The 26,913-nt window shown below is 38.7% G+C and overlaps 1 protein-coding gene across 7 annotated transcripts in view; it reads right to left on the bottom strand.

Moving 5' to 3' along the window:
• Positions 1-26,913, bottom strand: part of TP63 (tumor protein p63) — a 230,286-nt gene that overhangs the window by 145,184 nt on the left and 58,189 nt on the right. For all 7 annotated transcript variants that reach the window (XM_058730825.1, XM_058730833.1, XM_058730824.1 and 4 more), the window contains exon 2: positions 372-500. In XM_058730825.1, coding sequence (XP_058586808.1) covers positions 372-500 — 129 coding nt within the window. The remainder of the gene's footprint in view (positions 1-371; positions 501-26,913) is intronic.

Below are 26,913 nucleotides of genomic sequence, written 5' to 3'. Positions count from 1 at the left end.
AAATTTAGTGTTTTACCTGTTCAGGGGGTATTTGTATTGTACCAGCAACTAAGAGTCTTTAAGCCAAAGGAACAGATTTTGAATATCAAGGGAGCCATTGGGGAACCTATTTGGAGGTAGTCAGGAGGCCAAAATTACACTCCAAAATTATACCACCTTGCAATAATGATCTTCATTCAGTATTATAAACTGAATAAATCTGCACTGAATTTTGACACAGAAATACTATTGGAGGAAATACATTTTTCCAACAATATTGACTGATTTTTATTGATTTTAGGAGCACGTCATAGTAAGCAATATTTTTATAATCTGCATTTGCCCATTTATAATAATTTAAGTACAATATTTTGTGTTTACTTGATACTTACTGTTCCAGAAAATCCCAGATATGCTGGAAGACCTCTGGACTGAGGAATTCACTTGTCTGTGTGCTCTGGGACATAGTGGATCGGTAATAGCTTTCTTTCCAAGAGAAATGAGCTGGGGTTTCTACGAACCTTAAAAGAACAAAAATGAAACTAGAATTATAGTCTCTGTATTTAGGATATTGAGTATTTAAACTAAAGCATACTCAATCAAGAATAACTCAAGTGCATTTGCAGAACCACGCAGGCAGGTATAGCGAATTTTACAAGTTGCATGAGTGGCGTTTCTTTGGGCAATGTCATGGATCCCATTTTGCCATACAGTTAGACAATCACATCTTCTATCAAGTTATTCTGTAACTAATAATGTTGTTAACACTCTACACTTCCACTATCCAGCATCAATGCTCTGAAGATTTCAAAAAGAAAATAAACATTCCCTCATTAAGTCTGACAGCCAGGGTGACCTATTATTAAACTTGTTTTAAAATGACTCAACTGATTATCTGCCCATTCTGCTTCCAGCAGGTAAAAAGTAGAATCAGAAAACAGAGAGGCATTTAGAAAATTTAAATTTCACCTGCAGCAAAATCACCTCTCTCATAACTACCATCTCAGCATTGTGCCCAGGGAAAATAAACTCAAACCTCTGAACCTAGTTTTTTCTACTTTTTTAAAAATTTTAATCACCAGTTAACCTACCTTGATGTGTATGTGGGTGGTTGTTAATTGGAACGTAAAATTCTATGTTAGACTAAAGGATTAAGTATTCAGACTAAACATCTGAATACATTGCAAATGAGTATTATTTCTGTTTGTTCCATTTTGTTGCTGGGTCCCCACGTTTGCCTTTACTTAAAAAAAAATAACCTTGATCCCTATATAATGTGGAGGAAAATATCAGCTTTCTCAGGTGATGCTGTCTCCAGTCGGCATATTATCTACACAGATCATCTTAGTATGTGATTCATTGTGACTATCAGTAGACTAATTTTACCCCAGGAAGAGATTAGCTAAACTCTTCATCATTACTTTTAATATCATAAAGTGTTAATAAATAGTGTACTAAGATAGTCAATCATCTTAAATTTGCAAATGAATACTCTGAGCTTGTTACATAACAGAAGATAATAGCATTGGATTTATTGTTGATAATTTCCAACCTGTAAGGAGAAATACATTCATTTACTCAAGTTAAACACATTATGAGCATCTATTATTTACTAGCAAGAATAAAGGCCACTGAAAATAAAAAGCAAATAAAACAGTGTCATCTCTAGAAGATCAATGTATAGAAAATAAGACAGGAAACCAAACCTCTAATAAATAGAGTATGTATAACGCTATGAAAGTACAAAGATAAAATATATCAGCTCATCTAAGGGATCAAAGAAAGAGCCTTAAAGAAGGAGAAGAAATTCGCTATGCCAGGTAGGGATTAATAATATGAGTGAGCAGTCTATGGTGACAGATAGACAAAATCCTAAAATGGAAAATCATTTGGTGTATGTGAGAAAATTGCAAGAAACTCTATGTTAGTAGAGTATAAGATTTAGGGCAAAGAACACTGGAAAACAGAACTGGAGAGAGGAGAAGAAAATCATATGCTATGTTTAAAGAAAGCTTAAATATTTCAATACTTTCAGGTTTTGCAACACATTTTAAAATTAACTTTTAATTTTGAGATAAATATAGATTTAAATACAGAAAGAGTCCATGCACCTTATATGCTGCTCTCCCAATGGTATACAACAACTTACAAAACTGTTCAAACATATTCCAACCAGGATATTGACACTGCTACAACTCACTGATCTTATTCAGAAATTCTCAGTTTTACTTATACTCGTGTGCACACATGCCTCCATGCACGAGTTACGGATGGATTTCTTTCTGCACAAATTTTGTATTAAATGTGTAGGTAAGCATATCCACCTCTACAGCCTTAAAGGGTTTTAAGCATGAGGTTGCCAGTCAGAATATGTTTTGTACTGAGAAATCTGGAAGCTGCATGAAGGAAAGATTTCGAGCACATCAGTTTATGGGCAAAGTGGTTGCACCAGTCCAGGTAAGACAAGAGGATGCTAGCAGAAATGGGGATGGAGAAGACGGCCACAAACTGAACTACTGGCAAAAGGCTAAATCAGACCTTGCTTATGTTACATTCATATTTTCCCTCTAGTCACTCCCTGACACCTAAAGACCTTCCCTATATTTCTGCTGTCCCCACTAACCAGCTGCAAAACCGCGGGCAAGTCTCTGAGCTTCAGCTTCCTTGACTGTGACACAGGGACAGTCGCCTCAGCTCTGCTGCCTCACAGACACCTACCCAGTCCTCAGTGATCTCCTCCCCACAAGGCATTTCCCAGTCCTTCACCTGAACTATAATCTTCCTTCTCCAAACTTTCTTGGCCTTCAGTTGCAGCTCATCAATGATAATTCACCCTACTTTCCTTGGACAACAATCGAGTGTAGAGAATTTTAAGTAACTTGAAGGCAACGTCCATATCTCTTTGTATCCCTTTCAATTTTATATTTCCTTGAGATTGGAGTGGAAGGAACATGGGTTTTGAAGTGAGACAGACTTGGGTTCAAATTTTAGCTCTACCATTGTCACACTTTAAGGACATGGTCAATTTACTTAGCCTCTTTGTATCTTCAACTATGCTTCCTTTACCAGGTGGTTGAAATAATGTGCTACCTATTTTGTATACAGTGCTTGGTGCCTGGGTTGGATTAGGTCAGGTATTACAAAATGTGTATCCAGGAAAGAGTTGCTGAATTGAACTAATTAAATAGCATATTTGAAAGGCCCGTGGAAGCTGTAAAAGTGTCACACTAGAGTTATTAAACCTGAATTATCCCCTCATTTCTCTCCAGTTCAAACTGTTCTTTCTCTTTCTGTGTTCTTTCACCATAAAATGCTCGCCATCGCCTCTCTTTTCTCTCCTAGATCACCTTTATTGACATTGAATAGGGCAATAGCCCCTCTCCTTTCATCCCTCCCCCAAGACCTCAAGCTTTACAGTGACTTTACTACAAAAGTTGAGAGTGAGGTTTGGAATACATCAGCAGTTTTCAAATTGGTTGCATGAAACTCTAGGGTTTCCGGTGCCTCCGTGTGTTCATCAGATGTAAAGAAATGGCCATATTGATAGGAGTCCAGACGCTCCTCCTTCTTAACACCAAGAAGTTTGGCTTTTGCCTGTCTTATGTATAGTAGTGTTCCAAGCAAGATTTCATTTGAAGAACAGGTTCTGTTACAGTGATTTAGAAAATCAGTGGTCTAAGTTAGAGGATCTTCACCGTCTCTCCTGTGCAAATCCAGAATTGATTCCAGGTCTCTGAATAAAGATGTAAAATATTATTGACAGGAAGGAAGGAGATCAGCTAGTGCCATAGGGCAGGAAGAGTAAGATAAACCCTACCTATCTTCAGAGGCTTTGCCTTTGGATGAATCTCAGTGTCAATTTACTCATGGAACAATCACTGTGTTCAAGGGGGTTTGTCAAACCAGTCACACCCACAGACAGGAAGCCTCAAGTCACTTTTTTTTTCTTTTCAGCTTGTTTTTTGTGGATTAAATACCCTGTGCTCTTAGTATTAACTCAGCAAAAAAAAAAAAAGGAACCCTACTCTGCAGAAGTGAGCTGAAAACCCCAAGAGGTATCCACCAACAGTTTGCATTTTCTCTTGCTTTTTTCTTTCCTGCCCCAGGAGTCGTCATTCAAATCTCTTACATTAAGTTTCTTTCAGCACTCCGGAAAATCTCCAAATCTAATATTTCAGAGTTTCAAACAACCTTAATATTATAGATGGATTTTAGAATTAATAGATCTCTGAGACCATCTAGCCTACTTTTTCTTATTTAATAGGTGGAAAAAGTGAAATCTAAAAAGAACCAGTTCACCCCAGCTATATTGTACTCAACATAAGTCTTTACCCACAGTCCAGGAAAAATAAATTGAATCATCAGACACAAATTTTCATCATGAATTGCCCAACCCTTGGCCTCTTGGAACAGTTCCCATACTTAGCATTTTCTGGATATTTAAAGCCTCTTTACTCCCCTTTAGAGCATCCATACTTAAAACTATGAGAGTAGGAATATACTTGATTGTATACCAACATCCTCTAATTCACTTAACAAAACAAAACAGCATTTGGTAGTGATGCAGATCAGAAAAGAAGCTGATTGGCTGTTCCTCGACTTCCTGATTCAAAGGCTCCCTTGACAGGGTGTCACTCCTTCTGGTATAGAGACAGAATGTGGCACAGGGAACACCACAAAAGCAGATCTGGAGTGCCCCCTGAGGAACTGTGCCAACACTTGGAAAGATGGGGTCACACATGAATCTAAACCTTTGGGGACCACATAGAATGTCAAAATCACTTGTGCCCTTAAACACTGTCTAGACTTGCTATCTATTTTCACAAGGAAACTGAGGCTGATACCCTAAAAACTTCGCCTAGATCCACTGTTGTGCTAGAGCACTGGCTAATGAAAGCAGACTGTTCAATATTCTGGAATTTTTTCAAGCCAGTATTTAAACATAGTCATTATTATAATTTATTACAAAGTATTAAACTTTAAATAATGTTAAAAGCAAAGATAATAAATACTCAAACCTGATAACTTCCTAATTATTTTACTATTATCTATGTTTTTGAAAACCTTTTTAAAAAAATAATGTAGGGAAATTACTCAGATTTTTAAAAAATCCTGTGTGAATTTATTGCTACACTTATCTAATAATGTACTTTAGTGAACTATTTATGTGCAAAAGACTCAATAATACATATATTGAGTATTATGTGAAAAGCTATGTGGGGATTTATTGATGAATGAGACATGTATGTTGTTTTTTTGAAAGTTTTTCATAGTTTAGTGTCAGAAATAGAACACCTTCAATGTTTGCCTAATTTTTACCCTCTGTCATAACCTTATGTGCTCTTAATTTCCCTCTGGACTGGGATCTTCTGAAGGGCAGAAAAGCCAGCATGGAACATTCATTTTGGTTTGTGCTCTATTTGCCTGGTGATTGGCAGAAAAGGATTGCCATTGATTATGACAGGATTTCACATCACTGGGCCTGCTTTTCCAGTTTTCCACATGACACTTTTAGGCTCAGAGAGGTTAAGGAAGTTGTTCAAGTTCACTCAGCTAGTAAATGATAGAGCTGGGCTTTATTTAGTTACTTAATTAGTTAATAATGCTGAGCCCTAAATTTAAGATTGTATGACTTCAAAGTTCATGCTTTATTAAATTATATATATATATATAATATACATATATGCATATATAATATACATATATAATAATGCTCATGCTTTATATATATATAATATATATATGGTTCTAATTTTCATTCATAATAAAAGTTTTTATAGTTAGAATTTTTTTTCTGTAAAATAACAAAAATCCTACCAACTCTGTCTCATCACAATCATTACCCCTTTTCTTCCAAGTGAGCAGGAAATGATGTGAGAAAACGCATACTGACCAATGAATGATATTGACAGAACATTTGGCCTTTCTGAAGATTCTCAATATTGGTAAGAGCTGACTCTAAAATGTCATGTAAGAAAAAACAGCTGAGGTCACTACTGTTTTCCAAGGGGACTTGAGCCGTCAAAACCTATGGGATTGTTCCCAATTCTCAGATAAAAGTGATTTAAAACTCTGAACATGACTTCTTCTGTATATCCATCCATCCAATCTACCAATCCATCAAATTATTGCTTAACCTCTCTGGACCTTCCCCCAAACAAGTCTTCCAGTTGGCCTCAGGAGTTTTCCAAATCACATAATGCCATTTTTATTTTTAGTTCAGAAGCAATCCTGCATTTTTAGCTTACTCTGCTATTATAACCACTCTGATTATTAATTGTCATACTTAAAGGATGCTGAAGAACACCTTGATGCTCTTTAATAAATTGCCTAATCATTGCACACAACAGTGCCCAAGAGCCCTGGAGGAGTAAATTTATTCATATGCTTTAGATATATGTCAAAGTCCAGAAACTCACTCATATAATCTAAATAAGGTACATTAACATCTTTTCTTCATTAAATGGAAATCTTTCCTTTTCAACTTCATGTTGAAAAATGACCAGTCTGTTCCTTACCTTTATATTAATCCCAGAGTCAAACCCATATATCAACTTCACTTCCAGCAAAGAAAACTCACATGGATAAAATGCATTTAGAGCATATATATATATATTAGTATATATACATCGTATACAATATGATGTATATACATTGTATACGATGTATATTGTACACAATGTATATACATTGTATACAATTGTATATATTGTGTGTATATATATATATATATAAATTTTTTTAATTTTATGGTTGAACTGATAAACTGTATTCTTAAAAAAATCTCTTTTGTATCTGTCAATATCCATTTATCCTCCATTCTGCCATAATTAGTGGAGTTCCTTTTCATCTTCAGACACCTTTTCCCTTCCCACTACCACCTGTCTGAAGACCTGATTGCCCACAGCTTGCTTCTGCCATAACCCTTTACTGTGCACCCCGAACTCCCAATTCTCCCATCAAAGTCTACATATATCTAGGGTCAACTCACCAGTTGTTAACTCTGAGACAGTGATCTTTTCTTCTCTCAAGTACCAAGTCCTCCAAAGTCGATATTTTGTGCCCCAGTCTCTATCCTAACCAATTGCTGCCTCCAGGCAATGATTTGTCTGGCTGTAACCCCGATCTCTCACACCCCCATCCCAGTGAACCTTCCTGCTGCTATCATGTCATTGGTCAGCAATCTCTTCTAACTTCTGTGTGATCATCAGTCTTCCCCAAACAGTATTTCTATCAGGCTACTCCTTTCCTGACTCAGATTTCATAATCGCTCATCTTCGTACCCTGGGCAAAATCTAATTAGACCTCATCCCTCATCCTTTTTATTCCTTTGGACAGACCCTCTTTTCCAAATTATTCAGCTAGCTGTACCTTACATGTTATTTTTTTTTCAGCAAGAGTCTTTTCAAATTATAACCTCTTATACTCCACCATCTTCCCCCAGGTCACATTCTTCACATTTACTAACATCTAGTACAAAGCTCAGCACACCTAAAAAAGGTACTGCAATACACTAAATATTTGTGTTGCCTCCAAAATTCATAAGTTGAAACTTAATCTCCAGAGTCATAGTATTTGTAGGTGGGGCTTTGAGGAGATGATCAGGTCATTATGATAGAGTCCTCATGAATAGGATTCATGTCCTTATAATAGAGGTCCCAGAGAGCACTCTTCCCCATTCCTCCTTGTGAGATTACAGAGAGAGAAGACTGCCATCTATGAACTAGGAAGTGGAACCTCATGAGACACTAAATCTGCCAGCACCGTGATCTTGGACTTCAGAGCCTTCAAAATTGAAAATTGTAAGAAATAAATCTCTGTTGTTTATAAGCTACCCAAGCTGTAGTATTTTGTGATAGCATCCTGAAGGGACCAAGACATCCACCATATTTTTTGGTTTATTGTTTGAGTTTACTTTCTCAATTTGGCATGCTTTAAGCATTCCTGTCCTTAGTTAATTCTACCGTAATTTACTCATGTTGAAATGGTGTTTCCATATTGTATGCCCAGGTCCTCTAACAAATGAGAGGCTGGGAGTCAAAACACATATTCCTACTTTCCTGGTTCTTTCTAGCAAAGAGTTATAGAACAAAAACAAAAAACAAAACTGGAAAAGGCTTTCTCATCCTCTATACTTTCTACAAATAAGAACTTACAGGGATTTTATTCACAGTCCCACAGGAAACCTACAGGGATCTCGTGCTAAACCCCAGGCATCCTGGCTCCCTCTGCAATGCTCTGAAGAAAGTGTGCAATTATAACTTCCTATGGGGCACTTGGGAGGCTCAGTGAATTAAACATCTGACTCTTGGTTTCCACTCAGGTCATGATCTCACAGTTCATGAGTTCAAGCCCCACATTGGGTTCTGCACTGACAGCAGAACCTGCTTGGTCTTCTCTCTCTCCCTCTCTCTCTGCCCCTCCACAGCTTGCTTGCTCTCTCTCTCTCTCTCTCTCTCTCTCTCTCTCTCTCTCTCTCACTCTCTCAAAATAAATAAATAAAATCATAAAAAAATGTAAACTTCTTGTAAACTGAGCTGTCTCTAAATCCATGAACATAAAAAAAACAAAAAACAAAAAACAAAAAAACTAAAACATCATCCAACATCACTGTCCTATAATAAATTGATCAGTTAATAGTCCGATCCATTTAAATCTAGAATTTGGCATCTGGTGAAGATAATGATAAGGGAGACTTGAATCCATCTTACTTCTAATATCATTTTTGACATTATAGCATGCAAATATAGACACTTACAAACTTACACACAAGGAACATATCTATAAACTGCCCCCAAATTACAATTTAGAAGACATCTGGGGCTGCCTGTGTGGTTCAGTCGGTTAAGCATCCGACTCTTGGTTTTGGCTCAGGGCATAATCTCACAGTTCCTGAGTTCAAGCCCCACATCAGGCTTTTTTGGGATTCCCTCTCTCCTTCTCTCTCTGCCCCTCCCCTGCTTGCGCTCTCTCTCTCTCTCTCTCTCTCTCTCTCTCTCTCTCTCTCTCTCTCTCTCAAAATAAGTAAATAAAATTTAAAATTTTTAGAAGATATTTGAATAAATGTAATCACCATTACATCAGGCTTTGGATATGTTAGAGTTTTGTACTAATGTGAAGACCTGATAGGAAGTTCGTGTAGCATCCATGACTGAGATATATGAGCATCGAGTTCTGGAAGGACTATGGGGATATACAAATCTACAGGGGAGTTTTCTTAGGATGCAGTTTTCTTACGATTGCAAGCATCCTCACCCTGGGTACTTACAGACTATTATCTGATCATTTATTATATTTAAACACTAGAAGATGGTAAATTATCATCAGATCTGGTCTAAGCTTATTTTTTCTTGCCTCAGTGCATACTTTACTTTGTATTGTAATTATTTATGTACTTGCCTAATTGTCTCCATTAATATATTAGTATTTTAAATATAGGATGGTGACACAATTACTAGAGCATATCTCAGAAACATAGTGGTCAATATTTTATTGCTACATAAATAATGATTCACATTTGTTATACACACTCTAGTATGAAGTTATTTCCACATACATCTCATTTGATAGTCATACTATGACCTATCTATCATCTGAACCATATGAAATCATTATTTTAGAGGTCAAAAATGGTGAAATATAGCAAGTTTATATGGCTCAAATTCATAGCATGGGTATTACTATAGCATGGAAATTCATAGCATGGATAATCAGTTAAATAGCTGATTAAAAGACTGGTTAAGGTCATACATTCCAAAAGTCAATGGCACATCCAGGTCCTGAACCTCATTCTTAGGAGTGATTAGATGGACAACCCACCAAAGAAAGCAACATGGAGTGACATTTGTATTAAGTGATAAGAGATTTTCTGTGTTCTTTTTAAATATAAATTTGTCTAATGTGTACATTTTATTCTAAATATGATCTACAAATTATAGCAAAATAATTTAATGTGTTTATCAACTATATATGTGATGGGATGAAGAATTAGTAGTAAAAATTAAAGAAAAAAGCACTATGGCAGGAAGCTTCAAGAACAAATTCTTTGGAGCACCCACCCTTCCCGATTTGCTAAATTATCTTATGTATTTCCTTCAACGTAAGGCCACCATATATTTTCACCTGCCCTGACTCCATTTGTTCCAAGTCTTGGTACTGAAATAGCTTAACTTAAAAATTTTAAGATGCATTTTATTATAACAGGAGATAAGATTTTGGTGGTATAAAAAACAGAAGTTTTTAAACATTAAAAATCAATTATCTTGTTATTCCTGACCCTCACAAACACCTTCATTTTCTCTGTTCCCTTCATTCTACTTCCCTTTGACCATGCTTTACCCATTTTGCAAAAGGGTTTTTACAGGGTCTGTCTCGTGTATAAAGTTCATATTACCATGTTTACCTAATTCCTTAACATTTGATATAAGAATTGTTTATACCAGGCTATTTTAATAATTTGTTTGTTGAATTTTCTTCTAAGTTGTTAAACATACAGATTGGCTAAAGGGAGGAAATGCAGTTTAACAAACCTTAAATTTTAGAGATTTTTTTTTTCTGAATGGGATATGATACATGTTAAAGGATATTACCTGGCAGTAATGTTTGATATTTAAATAATAAATCATAAGGATTTATTTATTGAGCAACACATTTATAGGCATCATCGTGAAAAGAAGCAGGAGAAAGAGAGAGAGGCTCTGCCATCTTTGGTTCATCCTGTCTGCACTTCTGTATATATTTTCAGACACTTACCTGAAACTGTATTATCTGTTTACTTATATATTGTCAGTTTCACCCACAAGAATGTAAATTCAATGAGAGCAGACTGTTCACCGCTGCATCTCCAGGGTCTAGAACAGTGCCTAGAAATACTGCATAATTGGGGCGCCTGGGTGGCGCAGTCGGTTAAGCGTCCGACTTCAGCTCAGGTCACGATCTCTTGGTCCGTGAGTTCGAGCCCCGCGTCGGGCTCTGGGCTGATGGCTCGGAGCCTGGAGCCTGTTAACGATTCTGTGTCTCCCTCTCTCTCTGCCCCTCCCCCGTTCATGCTCTGTCTCTCTCTGTCCCAAAAATAAATAAAAAACGTTGAAAAAAAAAAAAAAGAAATACTGCATAATGCTTGTGAATAAAGAATGAGAACATTAAGAGATTTCATGGACTAGAATCCTGTTTCTTTTTCCAACTACCCCACCCCATGTTCCCAACACTCCCATGTTAGCTATTGCCTCAGTTCCACTTTAAAGATGTGAGGAAACTATAGTTCTCAATAATTAAGAAATGTCCACATTACAGCCTCTTGAAGATAAAAACTTACATGAATATATATTTGCATATATCTTTGCATATATGTTCATATATAAATAACAGAATTCATAATAATACGGCATTCATAAATATTTGTTGAATGAACGAATGGCCTTTGTTCACACAGACTAGTAGAGTTAGTGTACAAATACAGGTCAAATTGATTCCCAAGTCTTTTTTTTTTTTTTTCCCCTGATAGATCACAATGACTCCTGTGAGGAAGTGGATGTTTTGCAACAATGAAAGAGAAAAAATTAGGAAAAAAAAAATACAAGCACAAGAATAAAGAGACAGGTACATACACCTCAGAAGTTCCTAAGAACTTCAATGTGATGACAACCCAATAAAAAGGTTCCCAATGGTGATCCTGAATCATTAAGAGTTTGCATGGTACATACTATTCTTGGTTTAAAAAGACAGTGAAAAAAAAAGGAAAAAAAAAAAAAGACAGTGAAGTATGCCTTATGCTCGGAAATATCAACCTTCCAATATTCTTTTAAAATACTATTTAAAGAGTATATGCTTGTTTATCTAGAAAATCCAACAGCCCAGAATGACATATTCCCAAGGGCTCCTGGTAGAGAAATTTTGTTTTTACTAAGACAGTATGGCTCTCTTTGTTCCTTTCTGACCAGGATCACGTCTTGTCTTAGAGTACAGTTTCTTATTTACAGTTTCTAATGGAGACGTAGCTCTTGGGCATAAGAACCTCATTTATTTCAGTAGTCTAACACAGTAGCAGGCACCAAGTGGGTGTCAAGCAAAGGCTTCTAGAAGGAAATATTTGGAAAATAGAGTACACATGACTATGCCAATCCCTACAAAAACAACAGTTGACATTTGATTGCTGCTGTAGGCAAGGTATTCTGCGATATGCCTGACATGCATTTATTTCCACAACATCCTATGATGTACATGCCAATACTATCCCATTTTACAGAGAAGAAAACTGAAGCCAAGTGGTAATTTACTTCCTCCAGAGTACATGGTAACTGGGAGGATGGGACATCTGGGATCTGAAGGATTTGGTTTGAGAGTCTCTAGTCTGTTAATTACAAAGTGAATGGCTACGGGCAGATTATTCTGCGTCTCTAAGGCCGAATTTCCATATCTGTAACAGTTGAAAAAAGAAACAACACCTATCTCACACAAGAGGGAAAGCCTTGAAATCTTACCTCAGAAGGTTACTCCACTTCCTCAGCAACGGGCAGTCGGTGTCACACTTAAAGTTCAAGAGAACCACCTGACCCACATTTGGAAAATACAGAGTCCCTGTCCCTACCTCCCAAAGATTCTGTTTCAGATGATCTGGAATAAGGCCCAAGAATCTGCACTTTAAAGAAACTGCATGTGAAAGCATAAGGCTTGAGAAATCACCTACATTCTAATCCCTTTGAAGCTTTTATCGAAAATGTAGCACCTTGATAAATCTGCATTCTCTCCAAATATCCATCCTCACATAGGCAAGCCATTATCACAGTCTTGCTCACTAAAATGTCTTTTTTATCACCTGAATCAAACAGTATGGTGTAATGATTACAGTTAGTATTGTATAATACATCCTACATGCCAGGCATTGTTCTAAATGCTTGATGGATAATAACTCATTCAATCCATCAACAATCCATGGTAGTTTGACTATTTGAATCCTCATTTTATAGATGAGGAAACTGAGCCACACAGAGCATAAGTAACTTCCTCAAAGTACACACTCAGTCCGTGAGGGCGACAAAGTCAGCCGGCTGGCTCCAGAGTCTGGAGCCTAACTATCTATCACACTGTGCTGACTCTCCCAGAGACAGAGGTCAGAACCCTGGCTTGCAGGTGATTCTGGTCAAGTCTCTGCTCCTCTCTGGGATTCAAGTTCCTTCTCTAGGAAGTGAGGGGGCTGTCCCTAGTGATCTCTCAGGCCCTCTGGTCCAAAGATCCTATCATTTATTTTACAGGAGACTTTTGACCTTGTTATCTGACGGACCAAGGCTCTAGTATTGCTGACGGTAAGACACGTTCTCTCTTCTAGAACTGCCCCGCTATTATTTTTTCTTTACCTGCCAATTCAGAAAACTTTCCTCTGAGTCACTTGTCCTTTCTTCTTGGTGAGGAATCCAAATGCACTTCAGTCTAGAGCCGGTAGGTAGATCTATCTCTACAGACTTCCTTCTGAGCCTGCACTGCTGTCTTTGTTTAATCAGGCTTCCAAAGTGCTTATGCCTGAGCCTGTTTCAACCTCATTACCCTCCCAAAGAGGCCCACCGGCTTCTTGTTCCTGCTTTCCTATTCTCCTTGTGAGCAACAGCACTCTTCAGACCTAATTGGTGCTCAGTCCCATCTCTCTAGAGTCGTCCTCACACCTGTAATTCTGTGCTATCACCCCATTCCAGGCTTCAGCTCATGGGTGTTTAGCCTCCTTTTTCTTAAATCTGGCTACACGTTACGACACTTGGGGGGAGGGCTGAAAATAGAGATGCCTGGGTACTACCCCAAAGCAATGAAATCAGAATGTTGAAGAATAGGATCTGGGAAGAAGTATTATTCAAAAATTCAGAAGTTCCACAAGAGATTCTAATGTGCGGCATGGTTGAGCACCATTGGTGTCCAGGGCTGATGATTCTCTAGTCGGGGGGATAAGCAAACTGGAATCACCTGGGCAGCTGGCTCCTCCTCACACCCAGGGAGGGAAGTCCAGGCATGTGAGGCAGACAAGGAGCCACCTTCCAGGTGGTTTGAAGAAGCCCCTTTGTGAAACAAAGTTCTAGCTGAACCTTTAAAAGCAAGACGGATCACTACACCTTTCTTTCACCCACCTTAGTGCAATATCCCGAGGCTCCTCACTGCATCCTGCACCAAGTTATTATTTCTTTTCTTTTTATGTTTTTTAATGTTTATTCATTTTTGAGAGAGAGAGAGAGAGAGAGAGAGAGAGAGAGCATGAGTGGGGGAGGGGCAGAAAGCGAGAGGGAGACACAGAATCTGAAGCGGGCTCCAGGCTCTGAGTTGTCAGCACAGAGCCTGACGCAGAGCTCGAACCCACGAACCGCGAGATCCTGATCTGAGCCCAAGTTGGATGCTCAACCGACGGAGCCATCCAGACGCCCCTATTTCTAATCATGAAGAACAATGCAGAGGAAAAAGCACTTGACTTGACAGTAAGATCCATATTCTTCTTCTCTGTCTGGACTAACTCGCTGGGTAACTTTGGGGGATTCCCTTTTTTCAGTCAAAGCTTCATTTCCTGCTATGTGTAAAAGAAGCTAATTGGATTACTAATCACTAAGCTTCCTTCCTATTTTAGTATTCTTCTATTTGAAGGCCCCAAACCTATTGTTCCTCAACTGTTACACAATCAACCCCAGTTCTTTCTTTCTACATTCAGCTGACGCCAGACGGCACATCTAGGCAAACCTCTTCCTGATCCCTGGTGAAGATTGCCCACTGCAAACCAATACCGGGCTTCAAAGGCTCTTTTAAACTTCCTTACTATACCAAGAACTACTGCTGCCCAAGCTTCAGTTCAGGCCCCTGGGTCTTCACACAGGTCCTTCCTGTCAGAGTCCTCTGAGAGCAACCCCATGTGAGAGCAATCACCTTTCACATTTCTCAGCGTCCCACCTCCTGCAGGAAGGCAGGGATGATGAATCCTCTAGCTGTCCAGTGATTATAAGGTAACTGCAGTGTGGCCTTGGAAGGCTTCTGTTTGCTCGCTCTATCTTAGTGGGAGATGGCCGAGTCTGTAAGGAGGTGCTGGCTGATGAATGTGCAGCAGAGAAATGGTAGCCAGAGTCTCTCCCTTTCCCTTTCTGCCAGCTTCTAGTCCCCTTTTTCTTGGGAGATGCACCATCTAAAGGTGTTGGAGACGATGGCCTCTAAGGCCACCTACACTGAGACTCTTTCTAGGTAGTATGTACAAGTATGTGGGTGTTTTCCCCCCACAAGTAATTGGAATATACCTACACTAATAATGATAATAAAAAATAATAAAATTACTATTTGACAGGATGAAAAATTAAACTGAGGAATGTTCTTGGGTTTGATCTGCTCTGCAGTGGTCAAGATCTTCCTCTTTGCCCTAGTTCTTTGACTTTTGAATCTGGGATTGGAGGAAGGAGAAAAAGAATGAAGAAAAAAAAATTAACAAGGGTATTTTAGTGAATCTACTGAATAAAGGGCTCTGAGTCAGAACAAAGGGTAAAAATGAAACATACATTGAGCTTGCTGGGGAGGGGAGCTTGGGCAGTAATTGGCAAAAGAGAGATTAATGGAGTAACATGAAGACTGGAGAGAAAAGTAAATAAGAAAGGAAAGTGTTACTCAAGGCTACAAACTGGCTCTTCTTTAACATCCTTCCAAAGACCAAAAACAAATAAATAAATAATAAAGGAAATTTAAAAGAATGGAAGTAAACAAATGAAAAAAATGAAAATTCTTTTAAGCTGTATTTCATCTGTGCTTTTAAAAAAAATTAATGTTTATTTATTTTTGAAAGAGAGACAGGGAGCATGAGCAGAGAGAGAGGGAGACACAGGATCCGAAGCGGGCTCCAGGCTCTGAGCTGTCAGCACAGAACCTGATGCAGGGCTCGAACCCATAGAACTGCCAGATCATGACCTGAGCCGAAGCCTCACCCTTAATGACTGAGCCACCCAGGTGCCCCTGATCTGTGCTTTTTGAACACTGTACTACCTAGACAACCCCGACTGGCCATAGGCTTAATGGCATAAGAAGCATGATGATATTTAAGACACTTACCTACCTTTCAAACAAGGAGATTCCAGAACAGTTCATAGAGAAAAGGAGAGGCATAATCCCATAGAAAAAGACTCTCCAGGGAAATCTGGCTCCAGAAAAATGGAAGACTCTCAGGTAAAAAAACAGAGGTCTATAGGGGCACCTGTGTGGCTCATTAGGCTAAGCATCTGATTCTTGATTCCGGCTCAGGTAATGATTTCACAGGTCCTGGGATCCAGCTCCGAGTGGGGCTCTGCCCTGACCTGCTTGGGATTCTCCCTCTCCCTCTCTCTCTGCCCCTCCCCCACTCTCACACACAGAATCAATCTCTCTCTCAAAATAAATAAATAAAATTTAGGGGCGCCTGGGTGGCGCAGTCGGTTAAGCGTCCGACTTCAGCCAGGTCACGATCTCGCGGTCCGTGAGTTCGAGCCCCGCGTCAGGCTCTGGGCTGATGGCTCGGAGCCTGGAGCCTGTTTCCGATTCTGTGTCTCCCTCTCTCTCTGCCCCTCCCCCGTTCATGCTCTGTCTCTCTCTGTCCCAAAAATAAATAAAAAACGTTGGAAAAAAAAATTAAAAAAAAAAAAAATAATAAATAAATAAATAAATAAAATTTAAAATATTTTAAAAAACCAGAGGTCTACAAACAACTACCCACATAAACAACTGCCGTCTATTTCCGTAAAGCATTTTGGAGTGCCGCCATGCTTATTTGCTTGGAAGAGTCTGTGCACCGCTCACATCACAGTGTCAGAGCTGAGTAGTTGCAGCAAGGACTACATGGCCTATCAAGCTAGAAAGAGCTGCTATTTGACCTTTTACAAGACTTATTTATGAGTAACACTTACTACTAGACATTTTAAAAGAAAACTTAAGAAATAAAAGTTTAACTGCATAATCATGAATACTTCAAATTATCAAGGAGGCAATGGGTAAGCATGTATGTTGTTGGAATGTTTATAAAAACAGTTGGGGGGGGGCGATAAGAAGATTTCCAACAAATTAGATGCTAAGAGAGCACCTACGGAAGTGTGAAGTACGGGCACAACATCAAGGAGACAAACGGGATGTGATGGCTGCTGCAGGAACGAATTCAGACATTTACAGCTCAGAAGGAGCTGAGCTTTGGAAAGTGATGCCACAGACTGGTTCTAGACTGGATGATGTAGGAGCAAGTATGAGAGGAAGGTTTCGCTAACAGGAGCAGCATGGTGTTCTGGCCACTGCAATGCTGTCGCTGGAATTTCCCTCTGCACAGTTGGTAATCCACGATATTAAGCTCCACCCCTAGTTGATGCTTATGATGCATCCTTGAAGTTTCTTTTGCTGTAGATGAGCACTTCCTGTTTTTCCAATATGTAGCCCCTCTCCATCAAAGCATGCCCTTGATGATATTATCTGTCTTTAACAATTTGTTGTTTTTGTTTTTTAACAATTTTTAATTTTAGCTTCCCGGAGCCTGAGGGGAACAGCACATCAAAGAGCAAGCTTTCTCCTTTTCCCACATAAATGAATTTCTTAAGTCTATCCTTTGCATATATGTTCCCCATAACTACCAATTCTGTCTTCTCTTTGTAAGCTCAGTGTAACGACTGATTTTTGGAGGGTGGATTCAATTTCAGGCTAAAAGGAAAAGAAGAAAACCGCTCTAAAGGATGGGGCTTATCCAGTGCAGAACAGATCTCCTCAGGCCTAATTTCCAGATTTTACAGAAGCAATAAATAATTTAGGGATTGGACAAGCATGATTATTTTTGATTAATGAAACTGACCTAATTTAAACAGGATATTTACAACCCCGATTTCAGATATTCTCTGTGACCTGCAGGTTAGTGAGGTCATGTTATTACAACATTGCACATAAAAAAATGCAAATTTAGAACATTTGTGTAAAAAAAAAGTCTACAACCATAGCTGTTTAAAACTATAAATTTTCACTTGCCAGTTCATCCACCTTCTCCTAGGAGCGGTCAGCTGCTGCCTGTAGCCATGTTTCCTACATCTTAGTTATCAAAAACAACTTTATTTGTTTATTTTTCAAAGTTATTAAGTTTGTCACAAGTATAGCGTGATACTCCCAAGTGAATAATGATCTGATTCAAATGAAAGATTATATTTAGTATATTATTAATTATGAGATGATCTGTGATTGGCCCAGATGAAGGTGTGTGTTTGTGTGTCCAGAAAGTTATTAAATGGCAGTAGAACAACTTCTTAGTTTCAAAGATGCTGAAACATGGGAGTGACTTACGGGCAGAACACAGTGTGTATATGGGTGTGGGTGTGTGTGTCCATATTTTTTAGTTAAATGTTTTACCAAGTTATTGCAACAAATGGTTATGAACTAGATCTAAAGATTCTTGGAGATTCTGATAAGTCTCTGTTAAACAAGGTCTATGATTGGTAGATGCACTGAAGAGAAATTTTAGAATAGATTAGTGCCATAATGGGAAAGAAATGTGAATAAGATAGCTTTTTATTTTGGGTTATTTTCAAAGGTTTGGCTATAAAGTTCAGGCTACCGGAAAATCCTTCAGTCCTGTTGCAGTGAGTGCTGTAGATTTCTGGCTTCTCCAGTGTGTTGAGTGAGGTGAAAACTGTAAAGTTCTTTTTCTAATGAAACAAATCCACTGTTGGTACTGAGTTTGGGCGGAGGGAGAGTGGTAAATTCCATCTCTTTAACAGAAGTGATCATGGAATAACGAATGGTTCCATATTTTGGAGTTCAAAGGTGAGTGAAGGATAACCTAAGTATGTGTAAATTACCATACTGTTTCTACAATGTATTTAAATTGAGAATGTAAGAAAATCTTACAATGTAAATTCATTACAACAAAATCGTCTTGAACAAATCTGCTATCCCTTGGGGTTTGACCTCTCTCAAGAAAAGTGAAAATAAAAATATATTTCACGAAAGGGAGCATAATACATTAAAGGGAAGTATCTAATATAATTAAAGACAAAGGTTCTAAAGGTGCCTAATGGGAGCATTGGAAACTGATTGGAAACATGAATTTTGGAATCCTGATTTTGCCACACTATAGATGTTTGGCTTTGAGTGAGTTATATATAAGCTTTCTAAACCCCATTTCCCTCATTTGGAGAATAGGGATACAAATACCTACTGTGTTATGTTGCAGTAAGAGTAAAGTATCTGGTCCAGATCCTGGCAGGTACTCAATAACAGGTAGGTAACAGTTATCACTGTTCTAAACTGTGGTCTAAAGTGAAATTCCCATCCCCTGAGAATGATGAGTCATGGTGGTTACAGTGAAGTTCATGGTTCAGTTCTGTGGAGACTTAAAGTTATTTCTCAGACAATTTTATGGTCTCTTGATTTTTTTAACAAAAGAAAAGCAAACCAAGCCACTGCACAGAAATTTATACAGTGATAAATCTTTAGAATTCCACACTAAGAATCCTTGTGGTTTATGTACAGTACCCAAATTCTTTACCTGGCTAGCTGCTCTGATTTTTAGCACCAGATTTATATACCATGATGACTGGACCCAAAACCACCACAGGGGTGGTCTCAGACTTGGCACTTGTGACCTTATTAAGGGTGTAGAATCATTTCCCATCAGTGACTGTATGTAATTGCAATAATCCTTTGCTGACAGGTATACACCTACTAGGTCTTTCTGCTGAACAAGGCACATTTCCTGAAGCAAAAAGTAGCACATTCATAGGAGACCAAATGTATTCTCCCTAAGAACTTCATCTTCTTGCTGGCCAGAAAATATCCTACATGATCTTTGTTTTAGAGGGGCACCTGGGTGGCTCAGTCAGCTGAGCATCTGACTTGGTTTCAGCTCAGGTCATGATCTCAGGGTTGCTGAGATCCAGCCCTGCTTCGCGCTCTGACCTGAAAGTGTGGAGCCTGCTTGGGATTCCATCTCCCTCTCTCTTTCTGCCTCTCCCCAGTCTTGCTCGCATGCACTCTCTCTCCAATAAACAAACAAACAAACACCAAACATTTGAGTAAAAGCTAACTACAGTTGACAATAAATGACATATTCCCAAAACAATTGCCACAAACTGTAGTTCTCGTTCACACTAAGTCTTAGGAGAATATTTACTTCCATGCAGCTCTCCTGTCCAACTTTTCTATAAGCAGAAACTCCGAGATCCAGAATCCTTCCATCCAGGCCAGGCTATCCTTCAGAGCCTCAAAAACTTCCCCTGGGTCCTCTCTATCCAGCCTATAAGTGAAGAGAGGAGGGAAGGGGAGACAAGGGAGAAGAGAGGAAGGGAGAGAGCATGGGAAGGATCTTATAGTAATCTTAGGAAGTGGGGAAGTAGCAAGCACCAGTTCTGCCATATTGTATTGGTCAGAACCAAGTCATGTGGCCACATCTTACTTTAAGGGAAGCTGGAAAATATAGTCAACTGTGGAAAATAAAACCGTCTGGTGAACACATACCAACCAATCTTTTTCTTTGTTTCATTTTTTTTTTTAATTTGGCTTTGGATTTCAGGACGCAATTTTTTAAAAAAAGATGATGCTGGTATCTGTGCATGTGTAAAACTGACATAGTTCTGAGATGCATGCTGAGTGAAATCTTTGACATGTATTTACCTCTTTTATTCATACTTCCTCCTAAGAATCTAGAGGCCTCTTACTTCTTAGAGGACTTTGGAAAGATTATCTCTAACCAAGGGAAATCTATCAAAGACTATGGTGTACACCAACGAGAGAGAGAATCTTGAAAGCAATCTTGAAGATAGAAGTAGTTACTCGAACAGCCCCAAAGTTTACATAAAGGAAACTTCTCAAGATTTCCAAACACCTGACTTATAAACAGACACCTTAACAAAACTCTGGCAAAGCAAGATTTCTTTCCTGTTGCTTGTTTTTCTGTACTTGTTCTTTGAATGTTGATATTCCTGCAGTGAGCCAGTACTATGTGAAGGGATGACTCCTGGAACCAAAGCTGAGAGTTAGTCTCTTTGCATATGTCTCAGCTGGCTCTCAGGACAAGCAGAGCACCAGAGTTAGGACAGAACCCTGGGAACATGAGCACCTTTCAAAATGTCATGACAAGGAAGAGATGAGCCCAGAACTTGAAAACACTTAGAAATTGTTCCTTTTTCCACATTCCAACTTGTGAGAGTCCTTTGTTATCTTAGATCACACACAAATTCCAATTACATGGTGTCTTTAATTTAACTACAGGTGACAATAACATACCACTGAGCATCTGTAAATATCCTGTATAAATTGGAGAGTTGGAAACCCACTTTACCCAAATTGCTTTTAAGTTTCAGATGTGTGACACAAAAATGAGAACTTTTAAAAATATACTTTGAAAGCTTTAAGCACTCTTACCATAGTGGACAAAATCTTTTCACTTGATGAAATATTTCCTAATTAGTGATTTGTGAAATCTCTTAAAAAACTTAAAAACGATTTATACTTATTGTATTCTTGGCATGTTTACTAATATAATATGCAATTATAAAGATTATGAGAACTTTAGTTGTAATTGTGAAAAGGGATGTAAAAAAACTTCCGGGAAAAAGATACCTAATATTAGAAATTTAATAACTGACTCAATTAACTCTACATATGAAATTGTAATTTAATTATTCAACTATAATATTTGTAAGAGAAAGATTTGAAATATATTTTGTTATTTAATGGCAGCCTTCAATCTCTGCTCCTTTCAAAATTCAAAGAGGAAGTTAAGTCAGGGAGATGGGAAGATTGACTTTGTGAAGTTGTAATTGGAACAGTCCCCTGGGGGTGGTGGAACACATTTAAGACTGCTTCCTAGTGGTTTGGGATAAGATAAATTTGTTTCAGATGAAGGAGACTCACCTCAAGAAAATTAGCTATTTATCCAAGAACTCAAAGACCAAAGGGAAAATATCAAAGGCGAGCTTTCAGTCCTGCCTAAAACCAGATGCTCATGTGTAGATTGTTTACTTAAGCACTGATAACCAGGCTCTTCCCCACTTGTTAAAACAAGTTAGTAGTTTGTCCATTCATTCAGCAAACATTTACTGAGTACCTATTACTTGCCAGGCAGTGTGTTAAGTGCCAGAAATACAGAGAATAAATCAAATGCTCTAAGAGCCCATGGGTGGGGGTAGGGATGGAGATGGAGAGGCCATCAAACCCACATTAAGAGCTAGGTTTGTGCATCTCGATACATATCTTTTTTAAAATTTATTTTCTTCTTTTTCGAGAGAGAGAGAGCACACACAAGCAGGGAAGAGGGGCAGGTGGGGGGGGGGAGGGAGAGAGAGAATCTTAGCAGTCCCACACTCAGTGCGATGCTGGGCTTGATCCCACAACCCTGGGATCATGACCTGAGCTGAAACCAAGAGTCAGATGCTCAGCCAACTGAGCCACCCAGGTGCTCCTCCATACATATCTGATCTTTAAGCTAAATAATCAGGAATTCCAATCCCGACCTATCTCCCTACTGGAACGGTGGTCTGGGGGAATTCCACATAAACCTAGATCTTAGAGCTATAAGAGATGGTGATAATGGAGACCCCCATCACCCCTGAGTTTATAAATTGACCTGATTACAGCAGACATCTTCAATGGCTTCCTATCAAGTTTGAAGCCCAAACTCAATGGCATAGCTTTGAAGATGCTTCATGATCTGACTCTAATCTCGTCTCATAAGAAAACATAATTCATAACTAGTCTTAATATCTGAAAAAGTTCTTGCATTTCATGGCCTCTCTGCCTACTTTACTTTCTTTCAGTCATATGTGTTTACTAATCAGTGACTTAGCTAATCTTTATATCACCTCAAATATAAGTCTTCAGAAATGTTTCTTATCCCTCTCCAGTCAAGATAACTCTGTCTTCCATACTTCCATGGTTAGCTTCTAGTTCTTACTGAATCCTGCCTTGTGCAAAAGCTAGTTGTGCACATGCCCATTTCTATTCCCTGTAACTGAGATCAAGGGCGATGTATTACTATATCTTAATATCCAGCACTGTGCCTACTAATAACATTGGTGCAGGGGTATAACCTCAATAAATGTACATTAATTTGAATTGATCTATGTTTTCCTTGTCCAGCTTGGGCACTAAACCTCTCCAAAAGAAGGAAAACTCAAACTCTGTCTACCAGCCAGCTATGACTTTTTTCCAGGGTCCTCTAGACCCTCTCCTCTGTGATCCTTCATACTCTTGCTCTTTCTCTGTCTATCCAACAACACCCAGATCAACAGCTTCCTATTACAGAAATTCCATCAACCCACGCCTTTCCCTCATATTCTTTATTCAAGCCCAGGGGTGACAAATTCAAATGCCCATAAGCACAAGACACAAAACATCAATGTAAGAATCCAGCTGGAGGACAATAAGAAGTAGATGGACCTATCTGGAAATGATATGTCCCATCAAGGCAACTACAGGGGCACCTGGGTGGCTCAGTTGGTTAAGCCTCCAACTCTTGATTTTGACTCAGATTATGATCTCAAAGTTCAGGAGATCAAGCCCTGCATTGGGCTCCATGCTCAAAGCACAGAGACTGATGGGGAATTTCTCTCTCCCTCTCTCTCCGCCCCTCCTTGTGCATGCTCTCTCTTTCTCAAAATAAATAAATAAACTTAAAAAAAAAAGCAACTGGATTATTATTTTTTTTGTCATACAAACAATACTTTTTGGATTATATGCTGTCATCATGCTACTACCTTAACATAAAGCAACACACCCTTCTGCATTAAACTCCATTCTCTGTATCTTTGCATTTTCTTTCTCTCCACCTGAAGTGCCTCCACTTTTATCTACCCTTCAAGGCCTGGAGCTAATGTAACTTACCTCCTTGAAACTTCTCCAATCCCTGCAGTTGGAATTTGAAATTAGTTTTGACCCTGTTCACACTGTCCCTTTTAAAGAGCTCTTGTCTACCACTCATCAGAACACACCTCAGGCCAGTTCTATTTGCATCCATGAGCTCTTTCTTATGGTGTCATCCTCTACCTCCCTCAGCACAGTGCCTCTGTACACACAAACTCTATATATACTCTTGAATTAAACTCACATCCCTTTGAAACTTCCCCTGAGCTGTAGCAAATTCTACAAGCCAGGTTTCTGAAAAGCACTACCTACACCCACATTATGGATGGGAAAATCTATGTTTCAGATGATGAGGCAATGGTCCCTGATTTAACTATAAAACCAGTGGCAACATCAAGGGCAGAAGCCATATCTCTGACAATGCAAGGTCCACAGAGTTAGATGCCCTCGCCTGGGACACCATTACCAATGTGTTTACACAATACTTCAACCTCTCCAAGAGAACAGAGAGGCACTCTAATTGATGAAGACACTCTTGATATTGAACTTATTTATAGTCTTTGGAGAGGAGGGAGACAGTTTGGTGAGGGTGCTGTTAAAACTCTAGGAACTTGGCAGCAACCGGTGCACAGGAATTACCCCTGCTTTGCATTTTAACACTGCGGTGGTTTGTAGACATCACTATTTAATGAAGCACACAGCTGTGCCAGAAGAGCAGGGGGTGGAGTTTGGCAATAAAGGGTCAGCAGGAAATCTGGCAATCATGTCATCTGGAATTTCCCTAACCCAGTCATGGCCCCCCTCTTCTTCTTTTGCCCTCCCCCAGCACAACCTCCAGTCACTCTGCAAAACGACCATTTTAATTACACAAATCACCAAGCAGAGAAAGTGCAGTAGAAGTCTTGCCCTTTTACTCATCTTTAGCAAGTATATTTTTATAAGTCCAGGAACTTGATTGGCCAAACCAGCAAGATAAAATAAGAAATGATCCAAACCGCCAGCTAAAATTGTAATGGAAACATTGAAGGGAGCTAAAAATGAAATCTCTTTGGATAATATTGTAAATTATTTCTTTTAATTAAATTAGCCCTGCCCTTTCTTATTTTAGCTGCAAACAGAAGTTTCCAAAGCAGCGATTCGAAAGTTGAGAAATCCTGTGGTGTCCTGTGAAGCTGAGTTTTGTAGTGGGGTTCAAGTCCTACTTCAGGAATGTACTGATCATGAGACATAGAGAAGTTAACTTGTCCTCTTTGAGCTATGTTTTTGTCCCCTACAACATGGGGATAATAGTATATATCCAATGGGGATGTTAGGAGGGTTACCTGAGATGAGTATATTTACAAATTCTGGCACCTAGGGGCACTCAGTGTATGTTTTCTCTTTTCCTTTCCTCCTTCACCCATTTCCCCCAACACATCCATACATTTCCATGACTTAACAGATTTCTTTTAAAACGTAATAGATTCAAGTCTGTAGTTGATATCTGGAGTGTCACACAACACATTCTTCTTGCGATTGCTAAATAAATGATCTGAATGATCGTGATGTCTTTATTTCAATGATTCAAAGTATCTATCTATCTATCTATCTATATTCACTTCCAAAATGTTCTTACAAAGTATAAGCAAGGGCACAAGTATCTGTGCCCTTTATAGATAGAGAAAATGGGGAAAAAGGTTAAGTTGTATGCCCCAAATCTTTAAAGGAGAACTACAATCCTTGAGTTATATCATCCTTTATTAGCTTTCCCCACATTACCTCAAAGTATCCTCCTTGGAGTTATAAATCAAAGACGAGACTGATAGTCCACAGAAATGTTTACTAAAGACATCATAAATTAAAAAAAAATCAACTGTAATTCCTAAATAAAGCAAAGGGAAAAAAAATCAGTGTTCTATTTGCTACATGTTCCATTAAGAATAAATAACATGGGGGTGCCTGGGTGGCTCAGTTGGTTAAAAATCCAACTTCAGCTCAGGTCATGATCTCCCAGTCTCGTTAGTTGGAGCTCCACATAGTTGAAAGCTCAGAGCCTGGAGCCTGCTTCTGATTCTGTGTCTCCCTCTCTCTCTGCTCTTTTACCACTCATGCTGTTTTTCTCTCTCTCAAAAATAAACATTTTAAAACATTTTAGGGGTGCCTGTGTGGCTCAGTTGATTAAGTGACTGACTTTGGCTCAGTTCATGATCTTACCATTCCTGACTTTGAGCCCCACATTGGGCTCTGTGCTGACAGCTCAGAGCCTGGAGCCTGTTTCAGATTCTGTGTCTGTCTCCCTCTCCGCCCCCTCCCCAACTCACTCTCTGTCTCTATCTCTCAAAAATAAAATAAACATTAAAACTATTAAAAACAAATTTAAGAAAAAAGAGGAGCACCTAGGTGGCTCGGTTAAGTGTCAAAATTCAGCTCAGGTCATGATCTCCTGGTTCCTGAGTTCAAGCCCTGTGTTGGGCTCTGTGTTGACAGTTCAGAGGCTGGAGCCTGTTTCAGATTCTGTGTCTCCCTCTCTCTCTGCCACTCCCCCACTCACATTCTGTCTCTCTCGCTCGCTCTCTCTCTCTCAAAAATGAATAAACCTTAGAAAATTTAAAAAAAGAATAAATAACATGAAGCTCTGTTAAGTAAGGATGGATTTAAAATAGAGACAAATTAATGTTTTAATGTCATACTTGTTTTCAATTTTTGTCCTCATAATGGAGAAAGAAAATAATAAGACGAACAGTGAAAAGGTTAGACAGAAATATAATCTTCATGTTAGCTGGAAGCTTGTGAAGTAAAGCTATAACTAACTCATAAATTCAACTCTTTTGTGTGAGAAAAAAAGCCATTTATGTTAAAAGTTGGAAAACATCACAAACCTACCAAAAAGGAGAAAGCAGTAGTTTATTCAACACTGTATCTTCCTGGTTTTCAATAAAGCCGAATAGTAGTAGTGACTAAAACACATGTAAAAAAACCCATATTTCAGCTGAATCTTAAATTTAATGACATACAAGATAAATAATATACCATACCATAATCAATTAAAAAGTGATAAGAAAGAAGAAATAAGACAGGGCAGAATACTAAATAACACTAAGGGGACATATAACTGCGTGGGAGTATGTCATAAGACATACCTAACCACTTACATTCCAG

The sequence above is a fragment of the Neofelis nebulosa genome, chromosome 5 (genome assembly GCF_028018385.1).
Source record: "Neofelis nebulosa isolate mNeoNeb1 chromosome 5, mNeoNeb1.pri, whole genome shotgun sequence".
NCBI lineage: Eukaryota > Metazoa > Chordata > Mammalia > Carnivora > Felidae > Neofelis > Neofelis nebulosa.
The sequence above is the reverse complement of the archived record's forward strand: the minus strand, read 5'-3'. Positions and strand labels throughout refer to the sequence as shown.